This window comes from Amaranthus tricolor, chromosome 7, assembly GCF_026212465.1.
Source record: "Amaranthus tricolor cultivar Red isolate AtriRed21 chromosome 7, ASM2621246v1, whole genome shotgun sequence".
Classification (NCBI taxonomy): Eukaryota; Viridiplantae; Streptophyta; class Magnoliopsida; order Caryophyllales; family Amaranthaceae; genus Amaranthus; species Amaranthus tricolor.
The window spans coordinates 25,301,273-25,318,071 of NC_080053.1; the positions used below are offsets into that span (position 1 = coordinate 25,301,273).

The 16,799-nt window shown below is 31.5% G+C and overlaps 1 protein-coding gene across 1 annotated transcript; it reads left to right on the forward strand.

Annotated features, from left to right (window-relative positions):
* The first annotated feature begins 659 nt into the window (after nt 1-659).
* Nucleotides 660-15,208, forward strand: LOC130817405 (beta-glucosidase 13-like). The gene is made up of 13 exons (XM_057683093.1): nt 660-948; nt 1,827-1,896; nt 2,753-2,811; nt 2,898-2,973; nt 4,150-4,227; nt 4,526-4,613; nt 10,403-10,658; nt 12,294-12,409; nt 13,040-13,260; nt 13,975-14,006; nt 14,083-14,185; nt 14,295-14,403; nt 14,882-15,208. The coding sequence occupies exons 1-13, from the start codon at nt 757-759 to the stop codon at nt 15,057-15,059; spliced, it is 1,578 nt and encodes a 525-aa protein (XP_057539076.1). The 5' UTR covers nt 660-756; the 3' UTR covers nt 15,060-15,208.
* The last annotated feature ends 1,591 nt before the right edge of the window (nt 15,209-16,799 follow it).

Here is a 16,799-nt window from a genome sequence, read left to right on the forward strand (position 1 = left end):
AATTCAACCAAAAACTTAAGCTAAAGGCTGAGGCCCTAGGATATATTTTATGGACTCTAATAGATAGTTGTTAGCTAATAAATACTATGAACGATTTGACTAGCTGGTTTTTATAGAATGCTTTGACTGGCTAAATTTGACCCGCTATTATGAGTAACTTGCTCAAAAACAACTTATTTATAAAAAATTGGTTGTTTTAAGTAGCTAATTTACCAAGTACTAACATTAAATGGTTTGATCATTCAACCCATATCAAAATAAGTTAAAATTGTTTGATAAACTATTTTGCTAAATATCCTAATAATTTTCTTTTACGAAAATATCCATTATTTTCTATTCTCATTTAGACATTTCAACTCTCTATTAATATTGTTCACACAATTTAAATATCTTTAATATATTTTAATCTATATGCAATATACAACTAGAAGTTTCAAAATAAACCTAATGACTTAATATTTATTCGACCTTATAACTAAATCTAACTTGATCAAACTTAAAATGAATTTGAAATTATACAAAAACCAATAAAAGCAGAAGATTGAATTTAAATCGATCCAAAACATCTGACCTAAAATCAACTCAATGAGCCAAATGAACACTTATAAGTTTATCATAAAGTTTGGGCTTGACTCTTGAGTAAAGAAAGTCTAGGAGCCGATATATATACTTCATTACAGAGTACTCTGCAAATCTGGATAGAGTATAGTGATACACTCTTCAAAATACAGAACATTGTGAAGAACAAATAAATTAATGGAAAAAAGAGTCAGGATCTTCAGATTATTTGAAAGTCCAAGAATGATAATTATGATCTTGGGGTTTCTGGTGGGTCTTAGTATTGCACAAGCTTTAGGTGATCAACAGATTTATCAAAACAAAGCCTTGTTAAATCGAACTTCTTTTCCACATGGTTTCATTTTTGGGGTTGCATCTTCGGCTTACCAGGTATCGATTAGCTTTCTTCTTTGCTTATTATTCATTTAAGATGACGTTGGCTACATGAACTAGAGCTTCATCATATTAGTAACTAGTAAGGACAAAACGGACAACAAGGTCTCCAAATTTTTTTACGCCCAAAATTTATTTTTTTAATGTATAAAATTAATATATTAACTTTAATTAAATTTAGGTGTAATACTATGTAATATGAGTTATTATGACTTTTTAAAAATAGTTAGAATATCAATAATACAAAATAAAAATAGTATTATATTATTTATTATGCTTTAAATTTTTAGGGACTCCTTTTATTTTTCATTCTGAGGCCTAATTGTAGTTCTGAGGCCATGCGAGGTGCTCAACCGCACAAGACCCCAAACCTAAAGGGTCTCATATTAAAAAGTTATATTAAAATAATATTCTATCATAATAGAGTTGTTGGTATTCAAAACCTATTGATTACATTTTTTCTTTCATTTTTCATCTCTTTTCAAATTAACTCTTTACCTTTCAAATATTTTTCTTACCTCATTTAATGTTACAAATACATCACACATCAATTATCACTAATTTAATTTATATAAATAATCAACAATTTATTTTTAAATTTTTCAACCCTTTAAAGTTTTACTCTTTTTATTATTAGTCATCAATCCATCATTATCTTTTCTCTTACATTTTAACATTAGAAAGAAAGTTGAACTTTTAACAACTTATTTTAAATTTAAGAAATTAAAATTGTGTGGAATTTTTATTTTAGTTCAAAAAAATCTTTTTTTTTCTAATTATGAAGGGCCTCAATTTCAAAAATTTATAAAAAATAAATTTTATTAGTGTTAAGTGATAAATTCTAAGGTGGTCTAATTGCATAACTTGTTTTTCAGTATGAAGGTGCAGTGAAGGAGGATGGTAAAGGTCCTAGCATATGGGATACTTATGCTCATACATTCCCAGGTTCTTCTTTATTTCTCTCTTCTTTAGTCAAATTCAATTAATTCAATAAATAATGTTTATATTCCTTTTTCTTTTAAGAAAGTTAAAATCTATTAATGTAAAAATTCATTATATTCATCCTAATATATAAGACATATTTTTTATAATTATTATAAAATGTATTTATAGATATAAATGTGCAAATTATACTTGATAAATGTGTAATTGGAATATTTAGTGAGTTTGATAAGTTAGTGTGTTGCATTCAAAATTATTATAATTTAAATAGTTTTTGTGTAATTCGTAGTAGTGAAGACCTACAAAGGGGTTAGAAGTGTCATGACACCACCAAAATTAAAAAATATTAATATTTTAACGGAAAAAGAAAATAATCAAAAGATAAAATCACAGATCTCACTAAAAAATTAATACTTATACACATAAATACAATAAAAATTCATAATTAATAGTTCTAATTTGTAAATCACCATAAAAAGATAAAATAGATACCAATAAAGTAAAGAAAATAAAAAATAAATTAAAATCTAAAAGTCCCATCCTATCAAATTATTACACATAAGGGTAATTTGTCAATATTACAAAATTACCGTTATTTACTTAGACTACCTTTCAAAGGGGTTATTTATTGAAAGGAGGTATTAATAAATAACGGTGATTTGTGAAGTTAACAAATCACTCTTATGTGGTAGAATTTGATAGGTAGAAATTTTGTAATTTTAATTTATCTTTTTTCGATTTTGTTTACTTTACTATTATTTTTTGTTTCTTCTTGTGATAATTTGTAAATTAGGTTAATTGATTAAAAATTTCTGATTGATTGAAGTGCGATTGTGATAAAAATTTGATATATTGACAGATAAAATTAAGGATCATAGCAATGGAGATGTTGCTGAAGATTCTTATCATCGGTATAAGGTATTGAGTAATGTCCAAACAAGCATTTCAATTTGTTTTACAACTAATTTAGATTGTTATAAAACTTTTACATTTTATATTTGCAGGAAGATGTAAAGCTCATCAAAGAAATGGGATTAGATGCTTATAGATTTTCAATTTCATGGCCCAGGTTATTACCAAGTAAGTACCTTTTTGATATGTCTAAAACACAATTATATATTTTCCTTTATAAATCTTTTAATATGTATATTTAATGTATGATATTTTCCATAATATTTTTGACTAATTGATTTTGAATATGATACTAAAAATTATTTGTTTAAAAATAACTTATTCACAACGACGAATTGTTCGACTAATTTATCTACCAAGCATTAGCATTAGATGGTTTGATCAACCATCTATCTATATGTACCAAAAAAGCTAAAATTGTTCAAAAATCTATTTTATCAAATACTGGGTAATTCTATAGTGGTTGACTTTAAACTAAACACTAATAAACAATTGTGTTATTATGATGGTTAGCTTTAAAAGTCAATCACTATAGAATTATCCTCAACTCCAAACACCCCTTTGCCTTAAATAGTTATATAAGCTACTTAGTAGTTACTCTTAGAGTATATAACATATCCTGGGGCCTCAACCATCAGCTTAAGCTTTTGGTTTAGTTGATTCCTTGACATGGTATCAGAGTCAATGTGACAAGAGGTCACGGGTTCGAATCTCAACCACCCCTCATTTAAAGTGGAATATTTAGTGCCAGCTATGAGGAGGGCCTGTGTTGCATCCACACTTCTAGCCCAAAGGGCTCTTGTGTGAGGGGGCATATTAGAGTATATAACATATTGTGGGGCCTCAACCATCAACTTAAGCTTTTGGTCGAGTTGGTTTCTTGACAATTACTACACTATGCAATTCCATATAAGAGCTTTAAAATACTTCATATTTTAGCAAATTGAAGGATATGGGAAGTATAGGGAGAATCAATCAAGCACCCTATGCAACATTAATATTATCATTTTTTGATAAAAATTATTGTAATGAAGATTTTCTATTAGAGCATTATATATAGAATCTTTCCAATTCAAGTAGGAAATCATGGCTTCCTTGGACTAGGTGCTGGACCATCACTTTAGGATACTTGCATTATAATTACCCTTTTGCCCCACTAAAATTACAACATTTTTTCTTAAAAATTCTCACATAAATAATATATAATTCTCACATAAATAATAAATCTATATAATATTGTAATTTCAATGGAACAGATTAGTATTATTATTCCCAACTTGTATAACTTTATCCTTGTTGAATTTGTGGTCACACCAAAATAATTACATACTTCATATCTTTCAGAAGGTAAGCTTAGTGGAGGTGTCAATGGGAATGGAATTAGATACTACAATAACGTCATTAATGAGCTACTTAAATTTGGTACGTATAATACACACTTTTTTCAATTTGTATACATTATTATTGCAGTAGTGGATCCAAAAAAATAAATAAATAATGTCAATTTAAATAAATAATTTATTGGATTTTGATCCTAGTCACATACTCACATGTATGAAATGCAATATATTAACTAACTCATTTAGGAAATATTTATCTGTAATATTTAATTTTATTTTGAATTTAATTGATATCAGTAACATCATATTAGATCCGCCACTGTATTGTTGGTTAATTTTAATACTAGTATAATTATAATCATCAATTGATGTAAGTGCAGGAATAAAGCCTTTTGTGACTCTTTTACATGGCGATCTTCCTCAAGCTTTAGAAGATGATTATGGAGGTTTCTTAAGTACAAGTATAATGTAAGCTACACTCTTTGACTTTGATTATTAGCTAAGAGTATATTGTCATTATATAATGATTTTCAATTATGTGCTTAAATTTTTTAGTCATATTATAAAGTATAAAAATACAAAAAGATTGAAGAACAATTTACTTCTACGTTGGCGGCATATAAGTAGTGGAGTCATATCAAAAATAAAAATGTGACTAATTTATTATAATGAACTAAAATGAAAAATAAAGCAAATTAAATAGAATAAATAAAAATAAACATTTGATACAAATAATACAATCGCTCCTAATTCCTAGAAACAAATTTTATAGCATACGTTAACATACCCACTTGTCCCAAAATTGTTATCGATCATCTTGATGGGAATTTTTTAATTTGTCATTCTCATGTCACGCACATATACTAGATTTCGAGCCCATGAATGCCAGCATATTAACGGGAAAACACGAGGTGCACACATTTCATAAGCCAAGAAGATCCCAAAATCATATGGCAATGGGAAAAAGGGCTCCAATAATTTATAAAGTGTGCACACTATCTTTAGTTTGTCGATGTGGGATAAACCATCCCAATAAACTCAACCTAAAACTTAAGTTAATGATTGAAGCCCATAAATATATTATATACTCTAATACTTATTACCACCTGAAGAATTAAAGAAAACTGATTTTAGGGTTTTAAAGGAATACTGTTTTGTATTAATTTTCTTTATTATTACAACCCTAATTTATACAAAATCTATGAACTAATTAAGGTAATACAAAGCTTGGACAATCAGACATTCCCTTAATACTTTGAACTATTTTGAGTAACCAAATCAGAAAAATATTCCACAAATCAGAAAAATATATTCCCACACTCCCCCTCAAGTTAGGTTATGGGATTCCCAATGCCTAACTTGGATAAAGTAGTTTCGAAGACTTCAACTGAAACAGCCTTTGTGAGAATGTCAGCTAACTAATCTTCTGACTTTACGTGTGGAATGCTGATGATTTCCTTCTCCAATTTTTCCTTTATGAAGTGCCTATCAACCTCCACATGCTTTGTTCGATCGTATTGGACCGGGTTTTCTGAGATATCAATAGCTGCTTTATTGTCACAGAATAACTTGCAAGCTCCTGTTGGCGGAAAGTTGAGTTCGTATAAGAGCTTTCTTAGCCATAAGATCTCTGTTATTCCTTTTGCTACCCCTTTGAATTCAGCTTCTGCACTTGACAATGCGACTACCTTCTGTTTCTTACTTCTCCAAGTAACCAAGTTACCCCCTACAAGGGTAAAGTATCCAGATGTAGATTTCCTGCTGTCTCGATCGCCTGCCCAGTCAGCATCTGTGTAAGCTACGAGATCAAGATGATGGTTTTTTTCAAAGAAGACTCCTCTATCACTCGTGCCTTTCAAGTATCTCAAGATTCTCATTACTGCTTCCATGTGTGGGGTTTGTGGTGAATGCATGAATCGACTTACGACTCCAACAGCATATGATATGTCTGGTCTAGTGTGAGATAGATAGATCAATTTTCCCACCAGTTTCTGATACTTCTCCCTGTCAGCTGGTTCTCCTCCAGGAGTCGTCTGGAGTTTATGATTAGCAGCGATTGGTGTTTCTGCTGGTTTGCAGTCAATCATCCCTACTTCTGCTAATAAATCTAAGATGTATTTCTTTTGATTAATGAAAATTCCCTTCTTGGATCGGAAAACTTCTATACCAAGGAAGTACTTTAAGTTTCCCAAGTCCTTCATCTCGAACTCCATGAAAAGCCTCTTCTTAAGCTCTTTTATCTCCCTTTCATTGTTCCCCGTTATAATTATATCATCTACATAAATTATAAGACATGTGATCTGCCCACCTTCTTTCTTTAGGAATAGGGTATGGTCGGAATGGCTTTGTTCATACCCAAATTTCTTCATTGCTGCGGTAAACCTGCCAAACCAAGCTCTTGGAGACTGTTTCAAGCCATACAATGCCCTTTTAAGTTTACATCCTTCCCCCGGGGCAAATTCATCTGTAAAGCCTGGTGGAGCATGCATATACACTTCTTCTTCAATCTCCCCATGTAGAAAAGCATTCTTTACATCAAACTGATAGAGGGGCCAATCTTTATTAGCAGCTATGGAGAATATGACCCTGATGGTGTCTATCTTAGCAACTGGGGAGAAGGTTTCAGAGTAATCAATGCCATAAGTTTGTGTATATCCCTTTGCTACAAGCCGAGCTTTGTATCTCTCAATAATTCCATCTGCATGATACTTTATTGTGAAAACTCATTTGCAGCCTACTGGTTTCTTTCCTCTAGGTATCATGCACTTGTCCCATGTGCTATTTTTCTTTAAAGCCGAGATCTCATCTATCATTGCCTTTTTCCACCTCGAATCTTGGAGAGCTTCTTCAGTATTCTTGGGCAGGGCTTTTGAGTATAGGCTGGTTTGAAATGCCACAGCTGTTTGTGCCAAGTTACTACTTTCCCGGTTAATAGGATACCGAGATCTTTGTGATTCAAACTCTGGATCATACCTCCTTGGAGGAACACCTCTCTTGCTCCTTGGGGGTAATTCATATCTGCAGGGTGAGTTAACAATACCAGATATATCATCATTTATTTGGGGTTCAGATTCAGTTAATACCTCTTGAGACTCACAGGCAACTTCTTAATCATTGGATGCCTCAGACAAGGTAGGGAAAGTCTGAGGAGAAAGTAATACTATGTTTTCCGTAGCAATGTCTGTGGGATTACCTACTTGCTCTTTCGGGTTCAGATCATCAATTACAGAATATGTTAGCCAGCTCAAGTTATCACAGACAGTCTCCCCCTGAGGACGAGGCTGGGAGTAAAAATAGGAATGTTCAAAGAAATCACAATCCATTGTAGTATACATCTTGTTCTGTGTTGGATCAAAGCAGCGGTATCCCTTTTGATTTGTACCATAGCCCACAAATATACACTTTACAGCCCGGGGTTCAAGCTTGGTTCGAGCAGGTTTGGGCAAATGAACATACACAACACACCCAAATATGCGAGGAGGTAAGGAGTGAAAAGATGGGATAGTAGTATGGGTACTAAGGACTTCTAGAGGGGTTCTGAACTGAAGAATTTTTGAGGGTAGTCGGTTGGTGAGATAAGTAGCAGAAGCAATAGCTTCAGACCAAAAATAAGGTGGGACATGGGCTTCAAACATAAGGGCTCGACCTATTTCAAGTAGAGTATGGTTCTTTCTTTCTGCTATGCCGTTCTGTTGGGGTGTGTGAGGGCAAGAGGTTTGATGAATAAGACCATGGGTGGTAAAGAAATTTTCCATTTGTTTATTCATATATTCCCCCCCATTGTCTGATCGAAGAATTTTAGGCTTAGCATGAAATTGTGTGACAATCAAATTATAGAACTTAACAAAGACATCAAAAACTTCAGATTTGTTTTTCAAAAAATATATCCAATACATTCTAGTACAATCATCGATAAAAGAAACAAAATATGAATAGCTATGTTTTCTAAACTCAGGTGCAGGACCCCAAACGTCAGAATGTATCAAAACAAAAGGTTCACTGCTATGATTAAAACTAGGAGAATAAGAATGCTTATGACTTTTTGCAAGAACACAAGCTTCACAGTCCAAATCCACAGTACTTTTAGCTAATGATGGAAAAAGACGTTTTAGATACCTAAGGATGGATGTCCAAGACGTCGATGCCAAGTCCATAATTGATGATCAGGGAACCCACGAGCAAGCAACGTGTGACCCGTTTGAATCGCTTCGTCCACATAGTATAAACCATCTCTTTCAGTACCATGACCAATAATCGTTCCTGTCTGAGCATCCTGCACAATACAACCAGATGAAGACATAAGTACAGTACAATTTAACTCCCGAGTCAACTGACTAATAGATAATTAATTATGAGATAAGCTGGGAATTAAAAGACAATTGTTAATTTTGAGAGAGGGAGAAATTGTAACGGGTCCAGATTGATCAACACTCACACACTCCCCATTAGCGGTCTGAATATAGGTGCGGGTTTTTTTATTTGTGGATAAGAGGTCATTAGGATCAAAAGTCATAGTGTCGGTAGCCCCGCAATCAAATATCCATTTGGAAGAATAACAAGGTTTACAAAGGAGACCATGTTTTTGAGGGTTGAGAATGTTTTTGGGTATTTGGGAAATGGGTTTTAAATTGGGCCGCGGGTGGTTTCTGGGCTTAGGGTTTGTGGTGTTGGGTATAAAAGAGTGAGAGGGGGGGAGTTTTGTGTGCCGGTTTATTTCCAGATCTTTCTCCATTTCTCTTTCCTCTGGTCCGTCTTCTCCCTTTCCCTTTTTCTGTTCACCTGTGTTGCCATGGGTGACTTCTTTGTTGTGGGTTGGTTCATCAGTGACCATGTCCGTGATGTGGAGGGCACCAGTAACCATGTTAGCCTTACCGCCGGTTTGTTTTGACTGAGCCTTGGTGGCGGTTTTCCATTGCCGGTGCTCCTCCCACCACTCCGGGTAGCCGATTAACTTAAAACACCCTTCCTTTGTATGTCTACTTCCTCCACAATAACTACACTTCAGGTAAGCCTTGTCCTCCATGTCACGCCGGAATGAAACGTTTTACCGGTGATGTTTGACGGCCAACCCACTCCCAATTTCTGAGGGATTTTTTCCCGATGATGAAGCGTGAATCATAATACCACGCCGTGAAATTTCGCGCCTGATTGCAGCATAAGCCATGTCTACTGTTGGGAGTGGGTCAAGATTCAGTAAGTCCCTTTTTTCTTTGTCAAAAGTTTCATTAATTCCGGCCAAGAATTGGAAGAGCCGTTGTTTCTGGATGAATGTGTTAAAAATGGTAATGTCTTCAGCGTGTATCATCGGATTTGGTTGTCTTCGATCTATCTCCTTCCATATTGTGGTCAGCTTCCCATAATAAATCTCTAATGGATCTTGGTTTTGTTTGATATTATTTGCTTGTGAACTCAGATCAAATATCTGAAGTTCATCCCTTCCACTGCACAGTAAGACCTCGATCCCCTTCCATAGGTCTTTTGCAATCGTATAATCTAGGAATTGATTTATTAGTTCAGTGTCTATGTTTGAGATTATCCATGATAGGACTATTGAGTCCTTTTGCTTCCAGTTTGTGTAATTAGGATCTGAAGTGTTGGGAGGGTCGTCAATGATATGGCTGAGACGACCCCTGCTTTCTAATGCTATCTGCATCATTTTACACCATGTTGTGTAATTTTGGTAGTTTAATTTTTCGGCTAATTTCAAATCTGGAGAAATAGTTTTAAGGGTTGTGTTTGGTTTTTGCATCTGTTGAAACAGTCTGAACATGTGTTCCATCTGTTCCATTGTTATGATTTGGTTTGGGTTTGTTTCCGCCATTGTTACAGGTAAGTTTTTAAGGGTAAAGGATGATGCTGAACAAAGGTTAATCCCAGATTAAACCTTACAGCTCTGATACCATGAAGAATTAAAGAAAACTGATTTTAGGGTTTTAAAGGAATACTGTTTTGTATTAATTTTCTTTATAATTACAACCCTAATTTATACAAAATCTATGAACTAATTAAGGTAATACAAAGCTTGGACAATCAGACATTCCCTTAATACTTTGAACTATTTTGAGTAACCAAATCAGAAAAATATTCCACAAATCAGAAAAATATATTTCCACACCACCAACTCTTTTGTCTTTCATTAGATAAGTGCTTTTTCATATTTGATATTTTTTTAGATTAAAGGGTACAAAATCTTTCCATAAATATTAACAGATGTAATTCGTTAAATCTTTTATTTTCGTACTTCTTTTCATTTACAGAAATGATTTTAGAGACTATGCCGAGCTATGTTACAAAGAATTTGGGGATAGAGTTAAGCATTGGATGACAATAAATGAGCCACTTTATTACGACTTAATAGGTTATGCAGTTGGACAAGGCCCACCGGGCCGATGTTCAAAGTGGCTTAATCTCAATTGCACTGGTGGTGATTCTGGAACTGAGCCTTACATTGTTGCTCACAACCTACTTATTGCTCATGCAGCCGCTGCCAACTTATATAAACAAAACTATCAGGTCAATTTATTACTTGTTTCGATCTTAGGCTTTATTGAAAATTAACTCACACATGTGATCTCAAATCGAAGAAATATAGAGAAATTGACTAACATATTAGTTTGACTAGATAGATTCCCGTGTAAAATACAGATATAATAAATATATAATTACATGAATATATTAGTATTAATTTATAAATTAATTCATTTACAATATAAACTTAATCATTAAATCTTTGTATATGTTATAACAATATAATTGATAAAGCGAAGAAATAATTTATTATACAACTACATTAAAACATATATGCGAAAAATGGACTAAAAATTACCATCAATAAATAAATTTTTATGAGTAATTCCACGTGGTGACCTTCAGTTTTTTGCTTTTCCACAAATGTTTTTTTAATTCGCATGGTGACTTTCAGCTTTCAATTTTTCTATGTGGTACACAAAACGTTATATTTTTGGTTAATTAAGTAATTATTTCAATTGAGTATCAAAATACGTCATTAATTAAAGTGATCACGATGTTTGTTTTTTTTTTTAAAAATGTCATTACATTGGTAAAAATAGTGTAAAATTAACAAAAAAAAACTTCATTTGATCTACCACGTGGAAAAATTAGAAGGTTAGGGTCACCACGTGGATTAAACAAAGTTTGTCTACCACATGGAAAACTCGAAAATTCAGGATTACAACATGGAATAATTTTCTAAATTTTATCAAATTAATTATCGTTAACCTATATTATATTGATGAAATCAACCCAAGTAAGTCAAAAAAAACATCGTCAATAGTTTTTATTAAATTTTAAATAATATAATTTTAACATGCAATAGAATACTTTATTTATTTTAAAAAATTATTCTTTATTCTATGATCCCATCATTAAAATATTTTAAATTTTTCATCAATATATTATATTTTAATCTAATTTGTAGATTTTTTCATCTATAATTATAAAACATTTTTGAAAGAATAATAAAATATATACTAAATATAAAATATAATATAAATTTTGAGTTTAAGACTTAAGATTGTGTATATGAAAATAGAAAATCAAATTATTTTATTTTAGTTTTTTTTGGTTGGGTCACTTCTAAATGAAGTAAACATTAATTTTATTTAAGATTTGGGATAAAAAAAATTATAGGTTTATATAAGGAAATATATTTATAGTCAATCAAAAATTATTATATTTTTAATGAGTTAATTATTTCTTTAAATATCAAGTCAATCATCAAAAGTTTTCATGTCAACAATAGAAAAAAGGCGGGAAAATTAATAAGAATGTGACACGTGTTCCAAGTTGTTTCTTCATTAGTACATTTTATTGATTATTAATTATTAATTATTGATTATTGATTGATTATTAATAGATTGCTTCTACTATAAATTTTAGGATGAAACCTCAATGGATTCACGTTCAGTTTAATTCAAAGCTTATTGTTTTTGATCATCGGAAAACTAAATAATATCGTCCTTCTATAAGAATAACCCGTGGAAAGTTGAAGTTGACTAATATAAAAATTGGGCTACGTCTCCTATCATGAATTAACTTTAGGATGAAATTTCTTTGGCTTTACGATTAAAGCCAAAGGATGTCAAAATTGGAGATTCTTAATTTTGATAAGCTATTGAACAAATTCAGGCATCTCAAAAGGGTAAAATTGGGATAGTGTTGGCAACAAATTGGTACGTGCCTTTATCGAATTCTAAGCAGGATCGCGACGCTACTCAACGAGCACTTGATTTCACAATTGGATGGTACTTTATTTAATTCTTGCTAATCACTCTTATTTCAAAATTATTATATCAAGCGGTTTCATTATAAGAGGTATCTTATATATTGATTATAGCTGAACTAATACATATTAAAAGAATATAAATTTATTGTTTTAAAGTCATGTCATTTAAAAACGGTCTTTTATAAGAATAATTGATTTTATTTTAAGACTTTCTTTAGTGGGCTTGGTAAAGCTCAGTGTCAATGCATTATGTATCCTTAATGATTATGTTCAATATCATGTGAATAACTATTACACATAATTATCAATTCACGATATTTTAAACACTAATGTCATTTATGTTGATGGGTTAAAAATTTATAGTTATTTGATTTCAGATAAAAAATTAATAAAGTAAAATGTTTCATTAAATTATTTGCATCTTTCATTTATGTGAAATTGCACATAACATTTGCTATTAAGGGTCAATAAAAAAACAATCTTGTTGTTAGGTATATTATAATTAATCTCTCAATCCTCATAATAAGTGGAAGCCATTTAATAGCTTAAACACTGGTAAGACATTACAACCCAATCCCATACACAAAAATGTCAAATAATATCTTATCAATTGCTTGATTGATTAAGTTTGTAATTTGTATTATGATAGGTTCATGGACCCTTTGACAAGAGGAAAATATCCACAAAGCATGAGTTATTTAGTCAAGGATAGATTGCCAAAGTTCACAAAGGAGCAATCAATGATGATAAAAGGTTCATATGATTTTCTAGGACTTAATTATTACACAGCGTCATATGTGGCTAATGTTCCATCATCAACCAATGGCTCAAGATTTAGTTACCTTTCCGATTGGCATGGTACCTATACAAGTAAGCATTTCAACAATTTCATATTTGATGTTATCTATCCTTTTCTCCATTCCCAAATCTGATGACGGGGTTATTTGGTAATTAGTTGTTTGGTAAGTTTAATTGACTTGTTTGACTAATCTTTAGTATTTTTTGTTTTTATTGGTTGTTAATCTAGCGATACCAATATATATAATTCAGTAGTAGATTGAGATAACTGTTAATTGTTTATTTGAAAAAGCTAGCAAATAAGTGAAATAACTTAATTTAAAAAGCTTTTTAGAGTTAGCTTAAAAACTGTTTCTTAAACAAATCTTTTGATTGTTTGATCAATTCATAAGATAAAAGTCAAAAATCAACTAACAAGTAAGATCATAAACGGATAGGCAGTGTAAGTTGTATACTTCTTCCTCTGTTTCTCTCAATTTGCACCACTTTTCATATTAATTTGTGTCACTCATTTTATACGCTCTTTCCTTTTTGATAATAGTCTCACTCTCTTCTTTTAATCTCATTTACAAACTTATTATTTTTCTCCATCTTAACAATTCTTTTCTATCATCCTTTTAATTTTTTTGTCTAATTCTTCAATACAATTTTTCTTTTCCATTAATTTCACCTACAAAGTACTGTGCGTATTCTCATAGTGACTGTCGGAGTACTTGTCAAGACTAGAAAATATACATAGATTGTTGCACAATACTAATAACTATTTATCAATTATCATTGTTGCAGATGAACGTCATGGAATTCCCATCGGTGACAAAGTGAGAATAACTGATAACAATTATCTTTAATTATATATATTTCTTGTTTTTATTGCATTAATAAGTTCAATTTCAGGTTGCTTCTGATGGATTTAACATTTATCCCAGAGGAATAAGGGACCTTTTGCTTTACATGAATAAAAAGTACAAAAAACAAGTGATATATATTACCGAAAATGGTACTTGAATTTTCTTAATTATGTTTAAATTCTTAAAATAGACAAGTTATATTCAAAAATATATATTTTTATTATAATTTTTTTTTTTGTAATTTTAATTTGTGTACAGGTATTGGTGAACAAAATAATGCCTCATTATCACTCAAAGAGGCCCTAGATGACACAATAAGGATAAACTACCATCACCATCATTTGCATTTCCTAAGAGAAACTATTTTGTAAGTTCCTTATGACTAGTTTTGATCAATGTCTATCCTTAAATCTTGTTATTTTTCAATCTCGTTTTTTTTTTTAAAAAAAATAATGTGGATGTGATCTCATATCAACAAATTAGAGAGATAAAATTGACTTTATATATTCAAGTTTGATGGGTTACTCCTTCTATGCTAATTGGTTTTAGGAGTAACTCTCATCGAATTTATATGTAGCCAACTCTTCTAGTGTGTAAGTCATGTCACTTTTTATATACGTAATAAGTTAAAGTTTAAGTCATCTAATATTAACTAAATATAAATCTTTTACTACAGCGGTTACCACAACTATAAATAATAGGTTTTATAACGGTTTAAAGAAACAACTTTAGATATAGCTAAATATACATTTTTAGCGTAATGAATAGTATAACTTCGTTATTTTTTCTATTGATTAATCATCAAAATGTATTTTTTTTATTATAGTAAAACTTTTTTCTTGCAGAAGTGGTGTTGATGTAAGGGGATACTTTGCATGGTCATTGCTGGATAACTTCGAATGGGGTTTAGGTTACACAATCAGATACGGGCTACACTTTGTCAATTTTCGTAATGGGTTGCAAAGATACCCTAAAAGCTCTGCTTTGTGGTTCAAAAATCTCTGTAAAAAACAGACCATATAATCTGATTTCTTACTGCTCTTTTGGCTGTTAATCACTCTTATTATAAGCCAATGTGTACCAAAATCAACTTAATTAATAAGCCTTTTGTATCTGTTAAAACAAGTGTCAATATTCATATGAATGACGTTAATTTTGAACATTTAATCGAACATGCATTGTCTTGTACTTTGGAGAGGGTCGATAAAGATGTGTCGTATGTGACCGGTTTGAAGTTTGGAACGATAGATGAGGGTTGCTTGATCGAGGCAACAAGTGGAGAGCAGTGTTGAAGCTCGCTCTACCGGTCGAGCTGTTCATAGCCGGGTCAAGCGAGGAGTGAGTGGGTCGAGCAGAATGGTCAGAATAAGTCAGTAGCTAGTCTGAAGGCTCGCTCGATCGAGCGAGAGTCGAGCAGTCAATATTGGATTCTGTTTTGGTTAGAATTTGTAGTGATTGTGCAATAATGTGGTGCATTACTCTATTGTTTATTGTAATGTTTGTTGTCATAGTTAATTGGGATGTTAAATGTGCTTTATGGTGAGTAATTGAAAGGTTCTACGAATGATACTCACTTTTCACTATAAACGGGAGTCTCATTCATAGAACAAAGACCACCACAAATACATATTGAGAGTAGTATAGTACATTGTTAGAAACTTGTGAGTGTTCTTACTTTGCTCTAGTATTTTGTGATCTTGAGTCAAGACAATGAGAGGTTTATTACATTGCAATTGTTGAATTCAATTTAATAAACTACATTTGAGGGAAGATATCTAAGAAACTTCATAAAAAAAACCTCATAAAACACTTGTGTTCATCTTTGCTTATATTTTTCATTTTGTTTTTTCATTGTTAAACCTCTTTGAGGCTTTTATTTCAACTGGTATCAGAGCGGGAGTACTTCTTAGGCTATTTGGGGTGAGAAAGTGGGGTTAAAAGAACAAGAAAAACACAATGAGTGAAGAGAGAAAGTTCTATATTAAATTGTTTGACGGGAAAATCAACTTTGCTATATGGAAAAGCTCCGTAGAGGATTATTTGGTGCAATAAGACATCGATGATGCGCTATTGAAGGAAAGACCAAATAATATTGAGGAGGCAAAATGGACACAAATGAGAAAGAAAGTGGTAAGTACAATTTTTGTGTGCCATACTTGATGATATATATGAGTTATTTTTCCAACATGCTCTCTTATATGTGAGTCTTTTTTTAATTGGGGGGAATGCTATTTTTTTTAACTCGCATATTGTTTTTTTATTAAAAATCAAGATTTTTTTTATTTGATTGGAAACCATAGACTATGGTACATGGAAGTGTTCCTTTTATAACTTAGGTTGTAAGGGTTTTTTTAATATATTATTCTTAATTGCCAAAAAAAAAAACGACTACCTAAGTAAAGTAACCACACGTGAAAAAAAAGTTTAGTATTTTTAAATTTTAATAACGATAAAGTAGGGCTAGTAGGTGTAAAGGTGTGAAAATAGTAACGTAAATTAGTTAAGTTAACATATCAAAAATAGAATAAGACAATTTAAATGATTTAACCAAATAAGAAAATGAGACACTTAGAGTGAATAGTAAGGAGTAACTTACAAAGTTATTTATCATATGATCTCTCTTGATGACTAGAAGTGTAGGGTGTTCGAGCAGGTTCCAGATATATAATATCAAGTCACATTATTATTATTATTATTGAATAATACGTGATTTATTATTAAAGAGTCGTCCGACATCTACATCAGACATAAAAATTAGCAAGT

Coding starts and splice junctions, on each gene's coding strand:
- LOC130817405 (XM_057683093.1), top strand. CDS start 757: ATGGAAAAAAGAGTCAGGATCTTCAGATTATTTGAAAGTCCAAGAATG. Junction 14,007..14,082: donor GAATTCCCATCGGTGACAAA/GTGAGAATAACT, acceptor GTTCAATTTCAG/GTTGCTTCTGATGGATTTAA. Junction 14,186..14,294: donor GATATATATTACCGAAAATG/GTACTTGAATTT, acceptor ATTTGTGTACAG/GTATTGGTGAACAAAATAAT.